Raw genomic sequence first — 17,931 nt, forward strand, 5'->3', positions numbered from 1 at the left:
TTGGACACTAGTAAAGAAGGTAAAAAGTTGCGTCCTATCTGTCATGTGTTATTACCATGTGTTATTACTGTGTAATGTACATTCCTTAAGAATCTTTCTATTTTAATTTCTGCTTCCCGTCGTTTGATAATTTCCAATCTTGCAGTCTACGGTATGTTTGAAGCAACTTGCTTATGGATTACTAGAACTACTGCTACTATCGGTCTTTCCCGAGCTGCGTGAAGTTGTGCTGGATATCCACAAGACGATGCATGTCGAACCTGTATAGAACGGATTTGTGCCTTTTCCTCTCTGTTTCGAACTTTTCAAGAAATTGCAACATCAGCAAAAATGAGTTGCAACTTCTTCTATGGCCTTTTCGTGAACGATCAGATTCTTACGGTACAAAAAATGTATGTTGGAATCTTTGTAAATGTCATTTTTCCCCCTCTTTTGTGTGAATATTTCGCATCTGTTCTGGACAGAAGTTCTGTACTTATATTTTTACCAAATATTCTAAATTGTTGCGTTTGCTATGCTAGAGTAGTAAAAATGAAATATCGAAATACCTTTAGCGACATTTTTTGGGCTGTGTTTTTGCCACTAATTCAAACTCGTTCGCTAGAATTTTTGGTTGACCTGCGAAGTAATGAGTTTTCGAAGTTTTTTTTCCATGTTATTATTGTTTATAGTTTGAGTTGGTCTTACTTAAAAAAAAAAAAAAAAAAAGGTTGAACCCCAACCTTAAGGGCCCCCAACGATCCTGTCCTGGGTCATCGTGGAGGAGGTAAATCGCAGGATGTGCCTCACAGGAGTCAGGGTGGAGAGCACATGGATAGGCCAAAGCTGTTAACCTATATGGTAACTCCTGCTTGCAACAAAGTCAATTCCACCTTGCGGGGAATCGAACTCTGCACACTGCCGCGCTGAGCCCTATCCGCCTCCCCTTTGCCACTGGTCTTACTTTTTCATACATAGGATTGTGGCAAGCAAGAGAAACTAAAGTTAGTGTTAGGGTGCAGGGTGAAGGCCCCCTTATGAGGAGAAAAATTATCGATTATTATTATTTTTTTTTATCTCATTTTGGTCAATTTATATCTACATTAACGATCCAAAATTGTCAAATCGGGAAAAAGAAAGCCGTAATTTAAAATATCAGTTTGTGTCGTCCACATGGAAAAAGCTTGGTAATAGATCGATCGTTCCAGGCTTGATCACTATGACCCACAGGCCACAGGATTGATAAACAAAGTTTGAATCAAATTAAAATAATGAGTTTTGCTATTTGTATACCCTCTTTTGACATATAGGTGGACATATTAGACAAAAGAAAAGAAAAAAAAAATCAGTTTAACCTATAAGTAAAAGGATAAACCTACTTGTACATAATTTGTTGTACATTAAGATATTCATACACTCATATGGAGTGTGGATCACTCGAATAAAATGTTCGATGGACCCCACTCCATATGAGTGTGAGGAAGCCTTGATTTACAAAAAAATTGGAATAAATCTATTAGTACATAATTTTGGATAACCCAAAATTTTATCCAAAATTACGTAGCCCAAGCACAATCTAAAAATTAGGATAAAGATATTTGCACAAAATTTTGTTGACAAAATGGTGTATTCACTCTCACAAAATTAGTGGACCCCACGTGCATTTACAAAATGTCGGCTTGTGGTCCTCATCCTCATTGTGAGCGGTGAGTAAAGGAATTTATGAAAAAAGTTTGTATATGTAGCATGATTCCAAAAATTATGTACACCAAGTAAAGTTATATGTAAAATTGCCTGTGCATGTATAGTAGCTCTTAATGCATTTGACCTGTTAACGCATCCTATTTAGATACAGGATGAGAACTGCCAATTTAGTTGTCTAAGCGGATCGTTATAGACCTCTCTCCAAAGCCCTCCCCGACCCAACGAAGAGGATTATATACAGCTAAATAATTAATTCTTGCAAATAGTTGTCAAGTTGTCCCCCCATTCAATAAACAAAAAATGTATATTGGAATCTCTGTAGGTGTCATTTTTCCCCCTTTCTTGTGTAAATATTTCGCAGGTGTTCTGGACAGAAGTTCTATAATTATTTTTACCAAATATTCTAAATTGTTACCTCTGCTATGCTAGATTGGTAAAAAGGAAATATCGAAATACCTTTAGCGACATTTTGGGCTCTGTGTTTTTGCTAATTGAAACCCGTTCACTGGAATTTTTGGTCGACGTGTGACGGAATGAGTATTGTCGAAATTTTTCTCCATGTTATTATTGTTTATAGATTGACATAATCAAACGAGCAGAAGAATTATCGATTTTTTTCCTTTTTTTTTTTTTATTTTTATCTCATTTCGCTCAATTTGTTTCTACATTAACGATCCAAAATATCCAAATTGAGAAAAAGAAATCCCTAATTTAAAATATCAGCTTGTGTCGTCCACATGGAAAAAAGTTGGTAATAGATTGATGGTGCCAAGTTTGATCACTATGGCCAACAAGACTGATAAACAAAATTTCAATCGAATTAAAATAATGAGTTTTGCTATTTGTACACCCTCCTTTAACATATAGGTTGATAGATGGGAAAAAAAGGTTTAATCTATTTGTAAAATTGTAAGTACATGTATAGTAGCTCTTAATTCATTAGACATGTGAACGCATCCTATTTAGAGGAGAAGAGCTTGGGGTCGAGGGTAGGAATCCCTATCAAATACTCACAACCTGGGGTTGGGGTGGGGTTTGGGGTAATTTTTTTACAGGCGGGTCCCGCTATGAGTGGTTATGAACCTCTACCTTGATAAAACAACAAAATTCTATTTAGAGACAGGACTATAGGTTGAGACAGGTTACACAGAGTGCAACGAGTCTGGCTTGGCGAGTCCTGCCAAAAGTTTAAAGTCGGTTTACTCGTGTAAGTGGATCGTAATAGACCTCTCTCCAACCCCCACCCCACCCCGACCCAACGAACAGGATTTATGCAGCTAAAGAATTAATTCTTGCAAATAGTTGTCAAGTTGTCCCATTCCTGGCCACTATTACAAGTTCAGATTTTTAGCCTTCAAAATCAGCCTCATCCCATCTTCTTATCAGCCAACCAATCTCTATTTCACCTTATCCACACTCTTCCATTTCTTTCCTTACAAACTCTATATTCCACCGATTCAAAATCATCCCTAAACTCATCGAATTACAGGTAAAACTCCCAACACATGTTGCCCACTTTAAAATCTTCAATACATATACCTTTTGTGTCTAATTCTTGTTCACTTCTTCCTCAGGCTGTAAGCAATGGCAACCGCGTCAGCTACAATCTCGGTCCCGGCTGCAGCCATCATGGGTCCGGCCCGATCATCCCCGAGAAGAACCAAGGTGAAATATATCAATGGATTGAACTCATTTGGAGGGCTTAAAGCTCATAACAGTGTGGCAGCATTAGGCCTTCCAGTTTGTACTGAACAGTCATTTGCCAAGATTGTTAGTTCAATGAAGAAACAGACATCTCGCCAAGGGAAAAGTGGCGGGGCTCTGTCTTCTACTTGCGATGCAGCGTCTGAGATCTTTAGGATTGCTGCAATTATGAATGGATTAGTTCTTGTTGGAGTTGCGGTTGGTTTTGTTCTACTCAGAATTGAAGCTGCGGTCGAGGAATCCGAGTGAGGAATATGCTAAATTTGGTTGGTTTTATGATGGTTTTCAGTGAAAAGACACTCTTTGCTTAGTTATCAATTGAATGTAGAGTTGATTGATTTTGCTTTATGAAATAAATTGGTAAACTTTCTCTAGGGATTGTTTGGAATGTTGATCATGAACAAATATTTTCACTTTTCTCTTCTTCAATAAATTTTTAGTCGTGTCTAGTCCAACGTACTCTTCATAAAGAGGGTCGATATGTAACTTTTATAGCAAAGAGTTATCGATGAGATGTGCTATATCCTCATCCATTAGGGCTTCTGGTAGAAAGATAAAACGAAAAGACCAGAGGGAGAATTCCTTAATGGCTATGCCAGTGAAGAAACACTTGAGACTTATCATGGCCCCCGTCTTTGGCAATAAGTGCATGTTCAATACACAAAATTGAACAGAAATCGAAAGTATAAGAAACAAGATTTTAACTTCTTTTTCACCGTCCAGTACTAGCAAATCCCTAAACCGAACATGCCATAAACGTATGGAGTTTGAACCAACATACATAACTTCAGCTATAAAAACGGAGGCTCGCATAACTAACTTTCCTAGATAAGGTACGTCGATGGGAGATTATGGAGCCTGTGACAAGCTGTAAACATAAGATACAAGGTTAGCAGCTTCATGAACAGGGCAGTCATCAAGTACCTAGCCTGGACAATAAGGCAAAAGTTACTTTCAAACTACCTACCATTTCTACTTGAGAATAAGATAAAAATAACTTTTTCAAACATGTTAGGAAATTTAAAGTTTATCCCCCAGGGTCTCTGTTCTCCATCTCATTGGCAATTAGTTGACACTTAACCAGGACGGAAAAAGAGAACCCCAAGGTATTACTGTGGAGATTTTATGCAAAACTCAAAAACCGAGTCATTAGCATGACGTGAGGACATTTTTATGAGGGAAAAGTAACAAAGAATCTACTGTTACTGCAAGACAGACATGCCAAATAACTTACCAACATTCCATATTTACCAAGCAAGAAAAAACTAATCAAATACTTTTATCACTAAGATGTGATCTCATCTCACGTTTCTGGTTTGGAACAGGAGTTCTTACCCAGTGACTATGGTTCATATCCACTTGTTTAACTCTCACCTCATCTTAGCATAATACAACGGACGAGATGCCAATATGTGGAGGCAAATTAGTAGTGTAATAATTCTCACTTCTCTTTCAAGATGAACAAATTATTTTTCAACCATAAAAATATGAACAATGGTATCTAACACTGGTGGTGCTATAACATTAGTCTGGGTGATGCTATGCGATCAACTTAATAAAAGGTGAAATAAAGTGACTCACTTAATTGCCTTTATCATTTAATATCACATTAATGCCACATAAACTGATGTTTTAACACCAATAGTACTAAGCAACATTGCTCTAAAAATATGCCTCAATTTAGAATTTCGAGCACTAACCTAAGTTTGAAAGTTAACAGCGTGACAATTTAACAATTGGCACGATGACATAGAGATTGATGATGTAACTACCAAATCATGGAGCCACTCAAAGATGGGCGAGCTTGGTGGTTCAAGTTGAATCTAGCCAACAAAAAAATGCTAGATTCTAGCTTTTAGGGACAGTAGGATTTCTAGTTACTCCACACTAGCTCCATATAGGACCCATGGAACCATCCGATTTAGAGCGAGCCTCAAAGCACGATCCTTCTACTCCCTTTGGGATGTTAGCTATGCTTCTCTAGTGAACCTATAGAGACTTGAAACCTTATACTGATTGTCCAATTCTTTTCTTTTTAAATTGAGATCTGCCCATATTATTCCATCGTTTTGGTTGTGTTAGTGAGACATTCGACTGAGAATTAATAATACAATTCTCAAAACAAAGTTCCATATTTTTGCTGAATATTTTAAAATTTAATCGCATAAATAACTATGACGGACAAAAGAAAGAGATTTATTTTAAAATTTACTTATTTACGTAAACGTTTATTTTTTAGCCTCCGTTTGGGAAGAAAATATAAATGGTTTAATTTGTAAATCAGGTAGAAATAACTGAAGAATTAAGTGAATATTACATGTAAGTTCATTAAAATGTACCATTCGGAATAAATTTTGATCATTTTTATATATTGGATTGGACCCATAAAGCCCATGAACAAAAGCGTGGGCCCTTTTTAGCCCAACTTGTTTTCCAAGCATGCTTTCAGACTCAGCTTTCTTCTATCTTCACAAAAATTTCACGCAGCAAAGCAAACTTCGAATAGTTAAAAATCAACACAGAAACACGCGCAAATTCTTCGAAAATGGAGTTTTATGCTGAAGAAGGAAAAGAATCAGACCATAATTGCTCCACATTAATTCTGGTTTGTTTCTAGGGCTTCATCATCACTTCATTTCCACATTTGTGTTTTTATTTTCATTAATTTGGACTTTTTTCCCTCAATTTTAAGCCGGCGTTATCGATTGGTAACGTTGGGCAACTAGCGGTGGATCTCTTGATATCGTCGTTAAAAGCGGAGAAAATCGGGTATTTAGACGATCCGAATATCCTTCCTTGTGTTGGCAATGATGCTTATTGGCCTTCGCCTCCTGGCGATCTTACACTCCCACTCGAAGGTATTCTTTTTGAGTTTTTAATTTTCTTTTTAACTTTTTATGTTTGAACTTTTATTGAGTGTTGTTGATTTTGATGATTTTGCAAGTGACTGTGATTATTTTGGTTAAAATGGGCAGCTTATCAGTCTTCATCTAGTGCATTGTCACTTGTACAACAGCGGTCTCCGGTGGTTAAGGTAATGGTTCTTTATTATCATTTATGTTTCGTTTTTATATAATATTGTTTGGTGATTAGATAGAACTAAGATCACGTTTGGCTAAGTTTAGAAAGTTTAATAACAAGTAAATAAGTAACCTATTTTTACAGGGAGGCAAAATTAGTTCCAAAATAAGCAACTTTTGTCACTTAAAAGTTAGAAATAAAATATCAGAACATGTTTGGAGATAAAAGTAACTTATACTTTTTCCTTAAGCTTAGTCAAACATGCTCTAAACAATGGACAAATGTTCCTGTGTTAGGGCTTTTCTGTCAATTCGTGAATAACATATAGAAACATGTTAATTAAATAAATGCATTTGTTATGAAGAGTTGAAGTCAAACTATTATAGAAATGGGGTTTGTAAAAGTATCGAAAAGAATTGATGCTAGCATTTGCCAATCGTTTATTCCCTCAAGATAAGTTGTAAGCACATGTGATTTGGGTACATAACTAGCTCACATATACATATGAATTTGGATTATTCGAATTTTATAATCTATTCGTACCTTTTAGCTATCTTTCGTTTGTGCTTGGAGTAAGATACAGGGTTATTAGTTAATTATTTTTGGTGTTATGTCTGAATATTCATTCAGAAGTAGTGGCACTTACATGTCTCAATGGATTCTTAAACAGGGTATGATGGTAGAGTATGCTAAGAATTTAGCAAATTTTGTAGCCTCTAATGGGAAGAAGCATGTTATCATCCTCTCCAGCTTAGATTTTGGACGATGGCACTCCATTGACGTATCAAGGTATTGATAGTTGCCTTTTGTATATTGTATATAAAGCAAAAGATAATGTACAATATTTAGTTAATTCTCCCCAGAAGCATGATGTATGAAAGATGTGATACACTATGGATGATGGAAATCTCTCTCTGAAGCACGTGTACACACGAGAAAGGCAAGCAGACATGCATACATGCTGCCCGCCAAGCTCATAAGCACTCTTTCCTGTCTGATATTTTCATTTTGAGTGTTTTAATTTCATTGAAAAGTTCTCTAGAAATTTCTCTCTAAAGTTATTGGTATGTCATAATGGTGTTGTCAATGTCATTACACGATCCAATTTGTTTGCAGATGATAAATATCTAAAGCATCTGTATAATGTATAGATTTTTAAATATAACTTGATATATAGAATTTATTTTGCACTATCTGAAACTTATAAATGTGATATTCATTTTCTACTTGTTACTGCTGTACGGAGCCATTTTAGTGTTGTGCATATTGAAGAGATTAATTGACTCCATGGTGATTTATACCAGTGGATTGCAGATATTTTACCTCTCTACAATAAATATGGATGGAACAGATGAAGATTGTGAAAAGCTTGGATGGCACAGATTGCAGGAGTATAATCCTTCTCAGAGGATGTGGAAGTATCTTAACAACTTAGCTGAAGGGGGTTCTACGATGGAAGAAGATTTGCTTTTTGAAGATCTAGGAGATGAAGATTACTACCCAAGTTTGCCTTTTGCTGCGCTGTTTTCTTGCCTTAAGGTGAGTCAAAATCTCTGTTTTGGACTGTGAATAAACTTCTAATGTGCAAGATTTAATTCAGTGGCATGTCCTGCTCATCTCCACCTCTTTTTCACACAATCTGTTATATTGGCTTGTATATAGTGTATTTGACTTCTGAGGGGGCAAAGACAAATTTTGAGTTTCACAAAATGATTTTATCAGTATCCTTAAGAGGAGCTGTTCGTTCAGGGAGTGATGGAGGGAAAGGGAAGAAAAATGGAGTTTTTAAATCTTCTTTATTCCAGTAAGTAAAGGGGAGGAAAGAGGGTTCTCAAAAGCTATATGACATGTTATTTATATCATTTATTGGTCGCCCTTTGTTCTCCTCCATTCCCATCATGGATGTTCATTCCATTGGCTTCCTTTACACTTAAATGAACAGAACCTACAAGAATTTGCCTTTGTCTGGATTTCCTTTTTAGTTGCTAAAATTATAAGTTGGTAGAAATAAGTGGTGGATAAGTGGGTAGTATTGTGGGGTCGTATGAAATGTGTGATTAAAATTAATGTTTGACTATGAAAAGTAACTTTTCAGCAACTATAAAGGAAACTTTAGTTATTGACCTTCTTGTTTCCATTTTTCATTTTTGTTATTCATTTATCATATCTTGTAATGTGCATTTTTTGAACTGTTTTAGGATATATATGTTTGTGTTATCTATCTAGTAGTACAGTGTGTCTCCTGTATACATTGCATTGCATTGCATTTCATAGTTGAAGTTTGTAATAGGCAACCAATTCTCATCTTTGATAACCTCAGCTGCTCGATCTGGAAATCTCTATGAAACAATTTAATGACATAGGGATTCTCAGTATAGGGGAAATCCATTGTCCGTGGATAATTTCATCATCTTCCACATCAAAGTTTGTTGGTAAAAGTTATTTGTATAACCATATTGGTATTCTTCTATAACTTTATCCATGGAAATAGGCATGACATAGTAATTTCATAGGATTTGAATCACTTGATAAATGTAAAATTCGTGTCTTTCAGATAATTAAATCTGAAACACATTGTGTTGCTGATTTGCTATGTCTTTTGGATAGGCCAAAGGTTTAAAGGTTACTTGCTTACTATGTTATTGCTCGGAGGGAGACAATATACCTGAAGCTTTCCACTTGGCTGAAGCAGCAAGCAAACTCACGGGGTTGAATCAGAATGAATTCCATGGTGAGTTTGGTGATCTTAAGTTTCAGCTTCTTGTTTCCCTACCTCTTCCATCTACATTTTGCACTCTTCTGTTTTCATTTGTTTGTTATGGCTGCATGACGTGTTATTTTGCTTTATCCCCCTATACCTGTGCAAGTTAGTTCAATTCTAACTTATAAAGCTAAATATTCACCAATGTCTTATGGTCTGTAACGATGTTAAGTTAAAACCAGTTTCGAGCAATTTCGGTTCCTCACTATAATATGTGCCTCGCCATCTACCAACATTCTCCAGTTACCATTTATTTGATTTGTGACGATGAATGAATACACGTTTTAATAAATTGAAGTAACCATCTAATTCAACTGAGAAACTAGTACCTTTGGCCCTCGACATGTTCTCCTTTTATCTTTCTCTGGCAAAAAAAGCAACTGTGTGAATCTCCAACTGGATAATTTTTAATCTTGACTAGTGGCCCGTCTGGTTTTCTTTGAGTCAATTTTTCTCTCGTCTTGTTGTAAGTGAAGCTTGAAAATCCAAATACACGTAGGGCTAGATTCTAGGAACTTCATATTTGATAACATTCACGCGTGTTCCACATAATTATGTTGATATAATTGCTCTAACGTTGCCGTACTAACTTGCGTTGTTTGATTTGTTCAGGCAATGAAGCCGGAAGATGGGTTATTCCATTTTCATGGAAGAGCGTCTATGGACCTCCTGCAGATATCTCTCTCTTTTAAGTTGCCACTGGGGATTTGAGAGAGACGCAGACTGAATGTTCTGCTCTTCTGCCTGTTATTATGTTATTGACTCTATACTCGTTTAACTCCGATCACACAACAGTAAAATTTCATTATCATGGAGGTGAATATTGTATTGAAGTTGATAAGCAACTAATTTTGAGTACATTAAGTTTACAATCTTACACACATTAGAATGAAAATGTAGATCACGGTTCAACCTATCTCCTCAAACCGTGCTTTTGCACTAAGTCAATTAATTTCCTGCATGGGATCAAATCAAATTAGAAGTAAAAAGAGAAATAATTTTGTGGATGACAAGTAATAGTAATAAAATATCATCAATGGAAATCAATACACGTCTATAAAAATTATAATAAGAGTTTCTTAGCATATTATAAGATTTTCGTTATTGAAAATTCACACTATTCCAAACCAAAAGTAACAATAATCATTTAGTTAGTTTACATGTACAGAAATTTAAGTGTACAGATGTTGTACAGAATACACACGTCTAGGGGGTGGGTGGTTTTTTTGGCAATAAAATATTTATGTGGGGTCCATCGTTTGTGAAACTCTGTACATTCTGTAAATTTAAAATTCTGTACACTTAGAATTTTTTATAATCATTGCAAACCGTCAATCAAGGAGTCTCATATCAAATGATAATATATTAAGCATTTTTAAATATTAAAACATTTTTTCCATGTGAATGTGGTAGACAAAGTTAATTTACCTTTTTCTTGCAACAAGATGTTCACTTTTTACGAATATGGATTAGAGGTCTAAAACGAGTAAAATACGATTATAGAATAAGGTCGAGCTTCCAGTCTAGATATGCTTTACGTTTTTTAGAATACTGATTAGAATTTACTGCAAAATAGAGTAAACTAAACGGCTCTCTAATGAATTGAGAACTTAGCATCAACATGGCCTATTAGCTCAATTTGCTAGCGTCGTGCTAATAACATAAAGTCCACAATTTTTACTTTTCTGTCATTCGTTGTTTCTTAATTTCTCTATGCATAATTATTGTGCGTGGTTATCAAAACGACGCCATTCATCCTTCCTTAGGAGTAGCTCTGAGCGTGATTCAGTTCCGATTTCACGGAATCGAAAAGCAAATTTCTTTTATAATGGAATCATTTGATTCCATGTACAATATTAGAACTGAACCGGAACTTAATGGTTCCAGTTCTGTTCGATTTGGTTCCAGAACTAAAATTTTTAAAGAAAGAAAAAGTTCACTGAAAAAAAAGAAAAAATATATAAAAAAAAAAAATAGAAAAAATATGAATGTTTCTTGATGTCTGTTTTAAATGTTTCTTTATTCAAGTTAAATGTAGAAAGAATATGAATATAAAAATGAACCTTGAGACGTAATGACAATCAAGAATTATACAAACCATCAAATCTTGACATTTGTTGTCATCGAAATAACTCCCTTTCGAAAGCATCCAACATGCTTAGTATCAAAATATGTAACTAGACAATTTACCTAGATCAAATCTTAATACACGAGATTGAACATGGCAAAAGAAAATTATTTTACAAGCTTAATTATTTTCAATCCGTTATACCATGAGCGTACGCACATGCTTTTAACTAATATATGAATATCTTACAAATTTGTGTCCACTAATAAAGTGAAGTTATTAAGTGCTTGTTTGGTAAGGATTTTGATAATTGATTTTTTTGATCGTTAGAGATAAAGTGAATCCTATTTGTGAGAGAAGAATTCAAAAATAACGATTAAAATAGTGAAATAACGGTGAAAAAATTGATTTTAATTGACTTTTAAGCTGTACCAAACATGCTCTAACAGTTATTGTCTTTCAACTCGGCATTCCACATGACTTAAGACTAAATATTCTACATAATAATACTCAATTTTATAGAACATTGCTATTTAATATCACCAGTTCTGCAACATTCGTCTATGTGACACTATGTAACATGCTAAATTAACAATTTACCTCTCATTTAATATACCTAGTGTCATCTACACTGGTGTTGTAATATCGATAGTGTTAAATAATATTACATTTTTCAATATAATTAAAATAAAAATGTCAATTGAATCTTTTAGGCCATGTGAAACCACCGCATACACCATTTATTATAGATCGTGCATATGAATAGCATTATTCCAAATCATGTATGCCATACAATTCAAGGTGTGATTCTAACCACTAACCCTCCTTGTATACTCTTGGTTACGAGGAATCCATTACTCAAAAAGAGGTCCATATTAAATGGTCCATGTCCTTTCTTTTTGCTACATGATAGTACAGATCAACTGCCAATAATACACTTCTTTTTTGCCTTCCCTGGTTATAATATTTGTCATATTTAGCTCTTGTTTGATGGATTAAAATTAATTTTTTAGTAAATTTTGATAAAAATTATTGAAATGTGTAGTTGAAAAATTGTGAAACCCATGAAATATATGGTTAAAATTAATTATTTAACTTTAACTTAAATTAAAATCTAATTTAAATCAGTACCAAACAAGGCTTTAGATTAGGTGCACAACTAAGGACTTGTCTTTTCTTAAACAAGGCTTTAGATTAGATAACACACTTTTTTTGCACTACAAGTGAAAATTTTAGATAACGTGAATCACAAACAAAATTTATCCCATACTTTTCATTATCGAAAAAAGTTTATTGAATCATACTATATGTACAAACTTTTTTTATAAACTCCTTTACTTACTACTCACTATGGGGGTGGGGACCACAAGCCGACATTTTTTAAATTCAGTTGGGATCCGCTAATTTTGTGAGAGTGAGTACACCATTTTGTTAACAGGATTTTGTACAAATATTTTTATCCGAGTTTATTTTGTTGTCGGTATTGAACAAACTATAGCCATTTATTCAAAAATAATGGAATAGGTAAGGAAATTGAAGCGTCAAATCCACCATGATTAAAGCCATTTTTACACGTTGAAATTATATAATTTCAACCAACAAAACATTGCATTCCATAAATCAAAATCCCACTAAAGCACTCAATAGATCCAAATCTTCCAACGAGAATAACATTTTCAAGACAGATAACAGGCATTCTTGAAGTAACTCACACAATACTCCCACCGCAGATTTCCCTTTCTCCATACCGACTCTTTTCTATTCTGATCCGATCATCGCACAAACTGAGATATAAGCTTATAAAGGAGACATGATAAGCAACAAAATTCTTGAGGATACTTGAATTCAAAGATTGATAGATTAGGTTCAAGAGCTTAGTGATGGTGATGGGCTTGATGCAAAGTTTGCAAAGATTTAGAATTCGATTCGAAGGCTATAATGAGTTTGCAAACAAGAGAAGGCAATCATCATCTTTACTTGAGGTGGTTCTGTCAATGTAGATCCCTTGAAACAAGTCACATGGCCATGGATTCTGTGCCGGGTTCCGTAGGTACGAGTGCAAGCTTTGCTCTGAGACTTGGCCAGGCCATCTTTTCTTCAGCTTCTCTTTTCTTCATGTCTTTTGGAGTTGGGTTCTACAGCTATACAGCCTTTTGGTAAATTTTAATACTGATGCAACTCTTTCTGCATATGCATCTTTGCTTGTAGATTTACATCTCCATCTGCGCCAGGAGTTTGCTTCTGTTCTTTAACAGTATGATCAGCAATATCTGAAAGAAAACCATTAAAAATCCATCAGATTTAATAGCCCATTTGGCCAATTCAAAACTAGAGGGGTAAATTTAGGACATGATCCATGATCCTCTGCCATAGGTTAGCAAGCAATTCTTGATATTGAATGGTTAAAGATCGTTTGTACATGGCTACGTGCGCGTTTAGCACAAGACACATACTGAGCAACAAAAATGCAAAACCTACTGTATAAAACACCAACATAAATGGAGAGAAGTACAACTTGCTTTATGGATTTAACGAAATAGTCATACACAAAAAAACAAGGCTAATATTATGGCAAAATAATGTTTATATAATTGTTGCAACTGAATAAAAGGCTCAATTTCACTTGTCAAATCTTATATCAGTAACAGCACGATACAACTAATTCGTATTACATTTTCTGGTTTCGGGTAGAAAGGCCAGCCAACTTATTATTTGCTGACTCAGACAATATATCTTCATTTGAAAAATGCAATAAGTTTCTTCTGTTTCCACATGTTAAAATACAGCTTCTTGGTAACAATCATGGGCTTGGTCATACCGTGGAGTTTCACTCTGGCGATTCTCGATGGATACTCCATTCTAGTTAAATGCTCAATTCGCCAGTCGGGAATATTGCTGGTCATTGTTATAGGAGACTCGGTAATTCCTGTTCTTTGATACTTGTACAGAGATACAAGTAGTTTTAAAGAATAACAAAGTTCATGTTCAATACATAGGTCTTGTCCATTCTCACATTAGCTGCAGCCAGCTCGACCGCTAGCATTATTGATCTGCTGCTCAGAGCTGATGGGCCGTTTTGTCCTCCAAGGCTATGCATCAGATATCAGATATCTGCCGCAATGGCATTCTTGTCATGGCTTCTCTCTGTGGCTTCTTCTCTTTTCAATCTATGGCTGCTTCCCGCTCTATCACATTAAGTTCTCTATCATCTAAAAACATGGGATTCTAGAGTTAGTGGTGAAAATGATGCTTCTGCAGTTAATTGTTGTACATATGTGGCGCAGATAATTTTAAAGAAAATATTCTTACACAGTAAATAAAGAAATGATGTGAATAAAGTTACGTTTCTATGCATCAAAGAAATTTTGGTGCATGTTCCCATGTCCCTTCCCCCACACAACAAGAGGCATGAAGACAAACATTTTTGAATTGCAATGTCGTCAACCAAAAAACCACAAAGTCTTGCCGCAATTAGAGGAGAGTGATGGCCTCAAAGCCCAATCCGTATCAAGTAGTAATTTGCAATTTCTTTTATCTAGAATTTAGAAGAGCAGTATATGATTTAACTCATATGGGAAATACAATTACTTGTCCCACCAAAAGCTACTCATTCAGCAAAACAAAACATGGGAAACCCGTTATTCTTTTGAAAAGTAATCTGAACTTCTGGGCATGGAAAATTCCATTTTAAGACTATACATTACATGCTAATGATGAGAAATAGTCATCTCCATATTTCTTATTGCAGCAGATGTTCGTACTCTACGCTTGTAAACCCTATTGTAATGTCGTTCAAGATTAAGTGAAAAACATCCAAATTGCAGATTTGCAATAAAAGCTGCCTCTAATGAACATAATACAGATCACAACCGAAGTTTTTGCTAAGTTTCATCAATTACACCAACGAAAAAGATTTTTCGAAACAGAGTACCCAATTTCCTTTTACCATGAAGGAGATTACAAACAGTACTAAAGACACCAAAATTGAGGTTCACGGTGTAATTTCTACAAATTATTAAAGCGGAGCTCCCAAATAAATTATTCTACAATCCTGTATCCGAGGCCAGGCCAGTCAAGCCTATTCGTTTTGGGGTTCGATTCCACAAGTGGTCCATAAGCATCAGCCCAGTCCAACTATACAATATATAAATGCCAAACATAGATGCATTAAGTTTTAAGCTTCTAGGGAAACCTCTGGTCTTGCCAGTCAACACCAACTCCACTACCAATCTAGGCATCTTCCAACATATTCTAAAGATTCAAACCTGCATAATTGCAATGAGAACAGTGAGTAGAATAGATCCAAAATATGGTGATGAATTAGACTCTACTATAAAAATATATTAGTTCCCACTAGAAATGCCATTTGGCAGAAAACAACTACGAAGAGAAGCAGTATATCCTGTCATCAAGAGTTTTTTCCACACGTTAGTGAAACAAATTCGAAATAAACAACAGAAATCTGTGGAAAAATGGATTATCATTATTTTCGGGCTTAGCTGACTTAACCATTGTCAGTAGGAGAGAAAAAAAAAAATCAGAACAGACCCCAAACATCTAGATGGAGAAGCATTAGCGCAGGGGCAACTATCAAATCAATGAACCAAGAAAATAATTTGACCGCGTAGCTGCTAGACATTGTAGTGCTGTTTTAAATCACAGAAATTTATCCTCAAATCAATATAAGCAGCAGACAAAAATTTTAAAGATTATTTGCAAGCATACACTTTAGGTTTCACAAATACCCACATACTGTTAATGCCGTATATTTAGCTAAAAAAAATAATTAAAAAAAAGGAAGCAAAAGTATGGGTAGCTTAATGAAGAGCTTAGATGTGTACCCTCAGGCAGTTCCGTAACCAGCTCTGGAAGTAAAGGAATAATGGCTAGAGTTGTACTAATATTTTATGAACTCATCACCATACAACTTAAAATATATAAACTACAAGTGAATCAGTAAAAATAGCTGAATAGAATAATTCAGAAATTATTATTACCTTTCAGGTTCATCGAGTGGAGTGGGGTTAAAGAAATATTGAAAGGTGACATGTTAGATGTCTCTGTGGCATACAAGTAAACTGTGTCTTTTTTTAAGATTTGGCGTTAATGTTTTTTTCTCGTTCGTCTAACATAAAGTCGAATCAAAGTATACTAGGTTTCGAAAATGTTGACTATACATTGAATCAACAATTTGCTGGACATTCATTCATGCATCTAGCATTCACAAAATATGATAGCTAAAAGCTGATAACATGTTGACCACTTCAACAATCATATTGTCAATTCCATACATTAAATCCAACTCATAATAGTCTATAAAATATTCTAACTGGAAATCATCACCTGTGCGGTTGCGCATCCAGAAAAATCATTCGGACCAACTTCTGGAAGATCACCAGCAACTTAACTTGCTTCAACAAGAAGCTTGCACTTTCTGGCAAAATGACTGCTCAAAAGTGCTGCAAATGGTGTAAAGAGGAAGAATATTATTTCAATTTCTCCTCCCAGGAAATTTACTTGTTGAGCATTTCTTTCCTCAATTTAGCAGCCATTGTTTCATTACCATGTTTCAAATACCCATCAATAAAAGTGCCATATGACTCCAAATCTGGTTCGTACCTTTTCCCTACCATCTCTGCCTGAAGCCTTAAAGCATCTTCCACTCCTGACAGAACCATTATATCAGAATTTGATAACTCTCCTTGGAATGACAACATGTTTTCTTGATAGAACCATCAAAATATCCAAAGCAGTAGAATAGTTTCCCTTATCACAAAGAACTATAATAACTGCATCAAACCGTCAAACTATCTGGCTAAATACCTTCTTTACACATGTCCTTGTACAACAAAATTGCAGAATCAGCAACCTCAATCTTACAATATCCATTTATGAGATTCTTAATATAACACAAGTTCTCTACACACACTCATTACCATGTGATCTTCGGTGCTCCCAATCCCGCAAAACCTGTAATTAAGCGTATTGTAAGACACTGTGATGAGAACATCTAGCTTGGACTATCTAGTTAGTATTTTATTTGGGTTTGTATTATGTTTTGGGCTTGCCCAAGCCTTTTATTTTGTTTTTGGGCTTGTATCATTTACTGGGCTGGCCCAAGCCCTTTTATGCTTTGTATTGTATAAAAGTATGCAGCCTTCTATGCATGGGGGGCAGATTTGATTGAAATGAAATGAAAATTGGAGTGTTGCAAGCATTCTCCCCTTTTCCACTGCCCCTCCTCCTCTTCTCTTCTTCTCCTACTTCTTTCTCTTTCTTTTATCTGGTTTCTACTTCCCTATCTTCTCCTTCCATGTGATTGCTTCTATGTCTATGTTATGCTACATCAACTTGGTATCAGAGCTAAACTTGGGGGAAACATTTTAGGTGTTCATTCGTTTGCATGCAATCCACAACTCACACGCCATACCTAGTATCATCCCATTCAAAGTGATAACTCCAAATCCGTTTCTGCAGAACCCAGTTAACACCTTCACCTTCTCTGCATATGTTCCTATCCACTATCACTACCAGAACCTGCATATATCACCATCTTCAAACTTCATTCCTTGCTGTAAAACTAAACCATACACCCACACACACCCAGCCCTAGCAACTTCACCCTCATCCATTACATACATATAACAAAGCAACTCCAACCGAGCAATAACCCCACCAAATATTTCTAGTATAT

The 17,931-nt window shown here is 35.3% G+C and overlaps 3 protein-coding genes and 1 long non-coding RNA gene across 4 annotated transcripts; 3 read left to right on the forward strand and 1 right to left on the reverse strand.

Moving 5' to 3' along the window:
* Positions 1-3,024: 3,024 nt before the first annotated feature.
* LOC111384181 lies at positions 3,025-3,804 on the forward strand. Its single transcript, XM_023008442.1, has 2 exons — positions 3,025-3,172; positions 3,258-3,804. The coding sequence occupies exon 2, from the start codon at positions 3,268-3,270 to the stop codon at positions 3,634-3,636; it is 369 nt and encodes a 122-aa protein (XP_022864210.1). The 5' UTR covers positions 3,025-3,172; positions 3,258-3,267; the 3' UTR covers positions 3,637-3,804.
* Positions 3,805-5,841: 2,037 nt separating this feature from the next.
* Positions 5,842-10,043, forward strand: LOC111384178 (proteasome assembly chaperone 2). Its single transcript, XM_023008437.1, has 7 exons — positions 5,842-5,992; positions 6,080-6,245; positions 6,363-6,421; positions 7,079-7,197; positions 7,713-7,947; positions 9,016-9,139; positions 9,782-10,043. Exons 1-7 carry the CDS (start codon positions 5,933-5,935, stop codon positions 9,859-9,861), a joined length of 843 nt encoding a protein of 280 aa, XP_022864205.1. The 5' UTR covers positions 5,842-5,932; the 3' UTR covers positions 9,862-10,043.
* A 2,715-nt stretch (positions 10,044-12,758) lies between these two features.
* LOC111384173 (CASP-like protein 5C1) lies at positions 12,759-14,928 on the forward strand. The gene is made up of 3 exons (XM_023008431.1): positions 12,759-13,393; positions 14,024-14,156; positions 14,234-14,928. The coding sequence occupies exons 1-3, from the start codon at positions 13,176-13,178 to the stop codon at positions 14,432-14,434; spliced, it is 552 nt and encodes a 183-aa protein (XP_022864199.1). The 5' UTR covers positions 12,759-13,175; the 3' UTR covers positions 14,435-14,928.
* Positions 14,929-15,062: 134 nt separating this feature from the next.
* LOC111384175 lies at positions 15,063-16,285 on the reverse strand. Its single transcript, XR_002700859.1, has 2 exons — positions 16,079-16,285; positions 15,063-15,502 (listed from the first exon to the last, which is right to left on the reverse strand). It is a non-coding gene; the product is annotated as an uncharacterized LOC111384175 (long non-coding RNA).
* Positions 16,286-17,931: the final 1,646 nt, after the last annotated feature.

The sequence above is a fragment of the Olea europaea genome, unplaced genomic scaffold, assembly GCF_002742605.1.
Source record: "Olea europaea var. sylvestris unplaced genomic scaffold, O_europaea_v1 scaffold2863, whole genome shotgun sequence".
In the NCBI taxonomy this organism is placed as follows: Eukaryota; Viridiplantae; Streptophyta; class Magnoliopsida; order Lamiales; family Oleaceae; genus Olea; species Olea europaea.

What these genes read in the sequence shown, in the direction of transcription:
- LOC111384173 (XM_023008431.1), top strand. Translation starts at nt 13,176, where the DNA reads ATGAGTTTGCAAACAAGAGAAGGCAATCATCATCTTTACTTGAGGTGG. An exon ending in TACAGCTATACAGCCTTTTG is followed by an intron (nt 13,394 to 14,023) that starts GTAAATTTTAAT and finishes GTTAAAATACAG; the next exon opens with CTTCTTGGTAACAATCATGG. An exon ending in TCATTGTTATAGGAGACTCG is followed by an intron (nt 14,157 to 14,233) that starts GTAATTCCTGTT and finishes TTCAATACATAG; the next exon opens with GTCTTGTCCATTCTCACATT.
- LOC111384181 (XM_023008442.1), top strand. Translation starts at nt 3,268, where the DNA reads ATGGCAACCGCGTCAGCTACAATCTCGGTCCCGGCTGCAGCCATCATG.
- LOC111384178 (XM_023008437.1), top strand. Translation starts at nt 5,933, where the DNA reads ATGGAGTTTTATGCTGAAGAAGGAAAAGAATCAGACCATAATTGCTCC. An exon ending in AGCGGTCTCCGGTGGTTAAG is followed by an intron (nt 6,422 to 7,078) that starts GTAATGGTTCTT and finishes ATTCTTAAACAG; the next exon opens with GGTATGATGGTAGAGTATGC. An exon ending in GAATCAGAATGAATTCCATG is followed by an intron (nt 9,140 to 9,781) that starts GTGAGTTTGGTG and finishes TGATTTGTTCAG; the next exon opens with GCAATGAAGCCGGAAGATGG.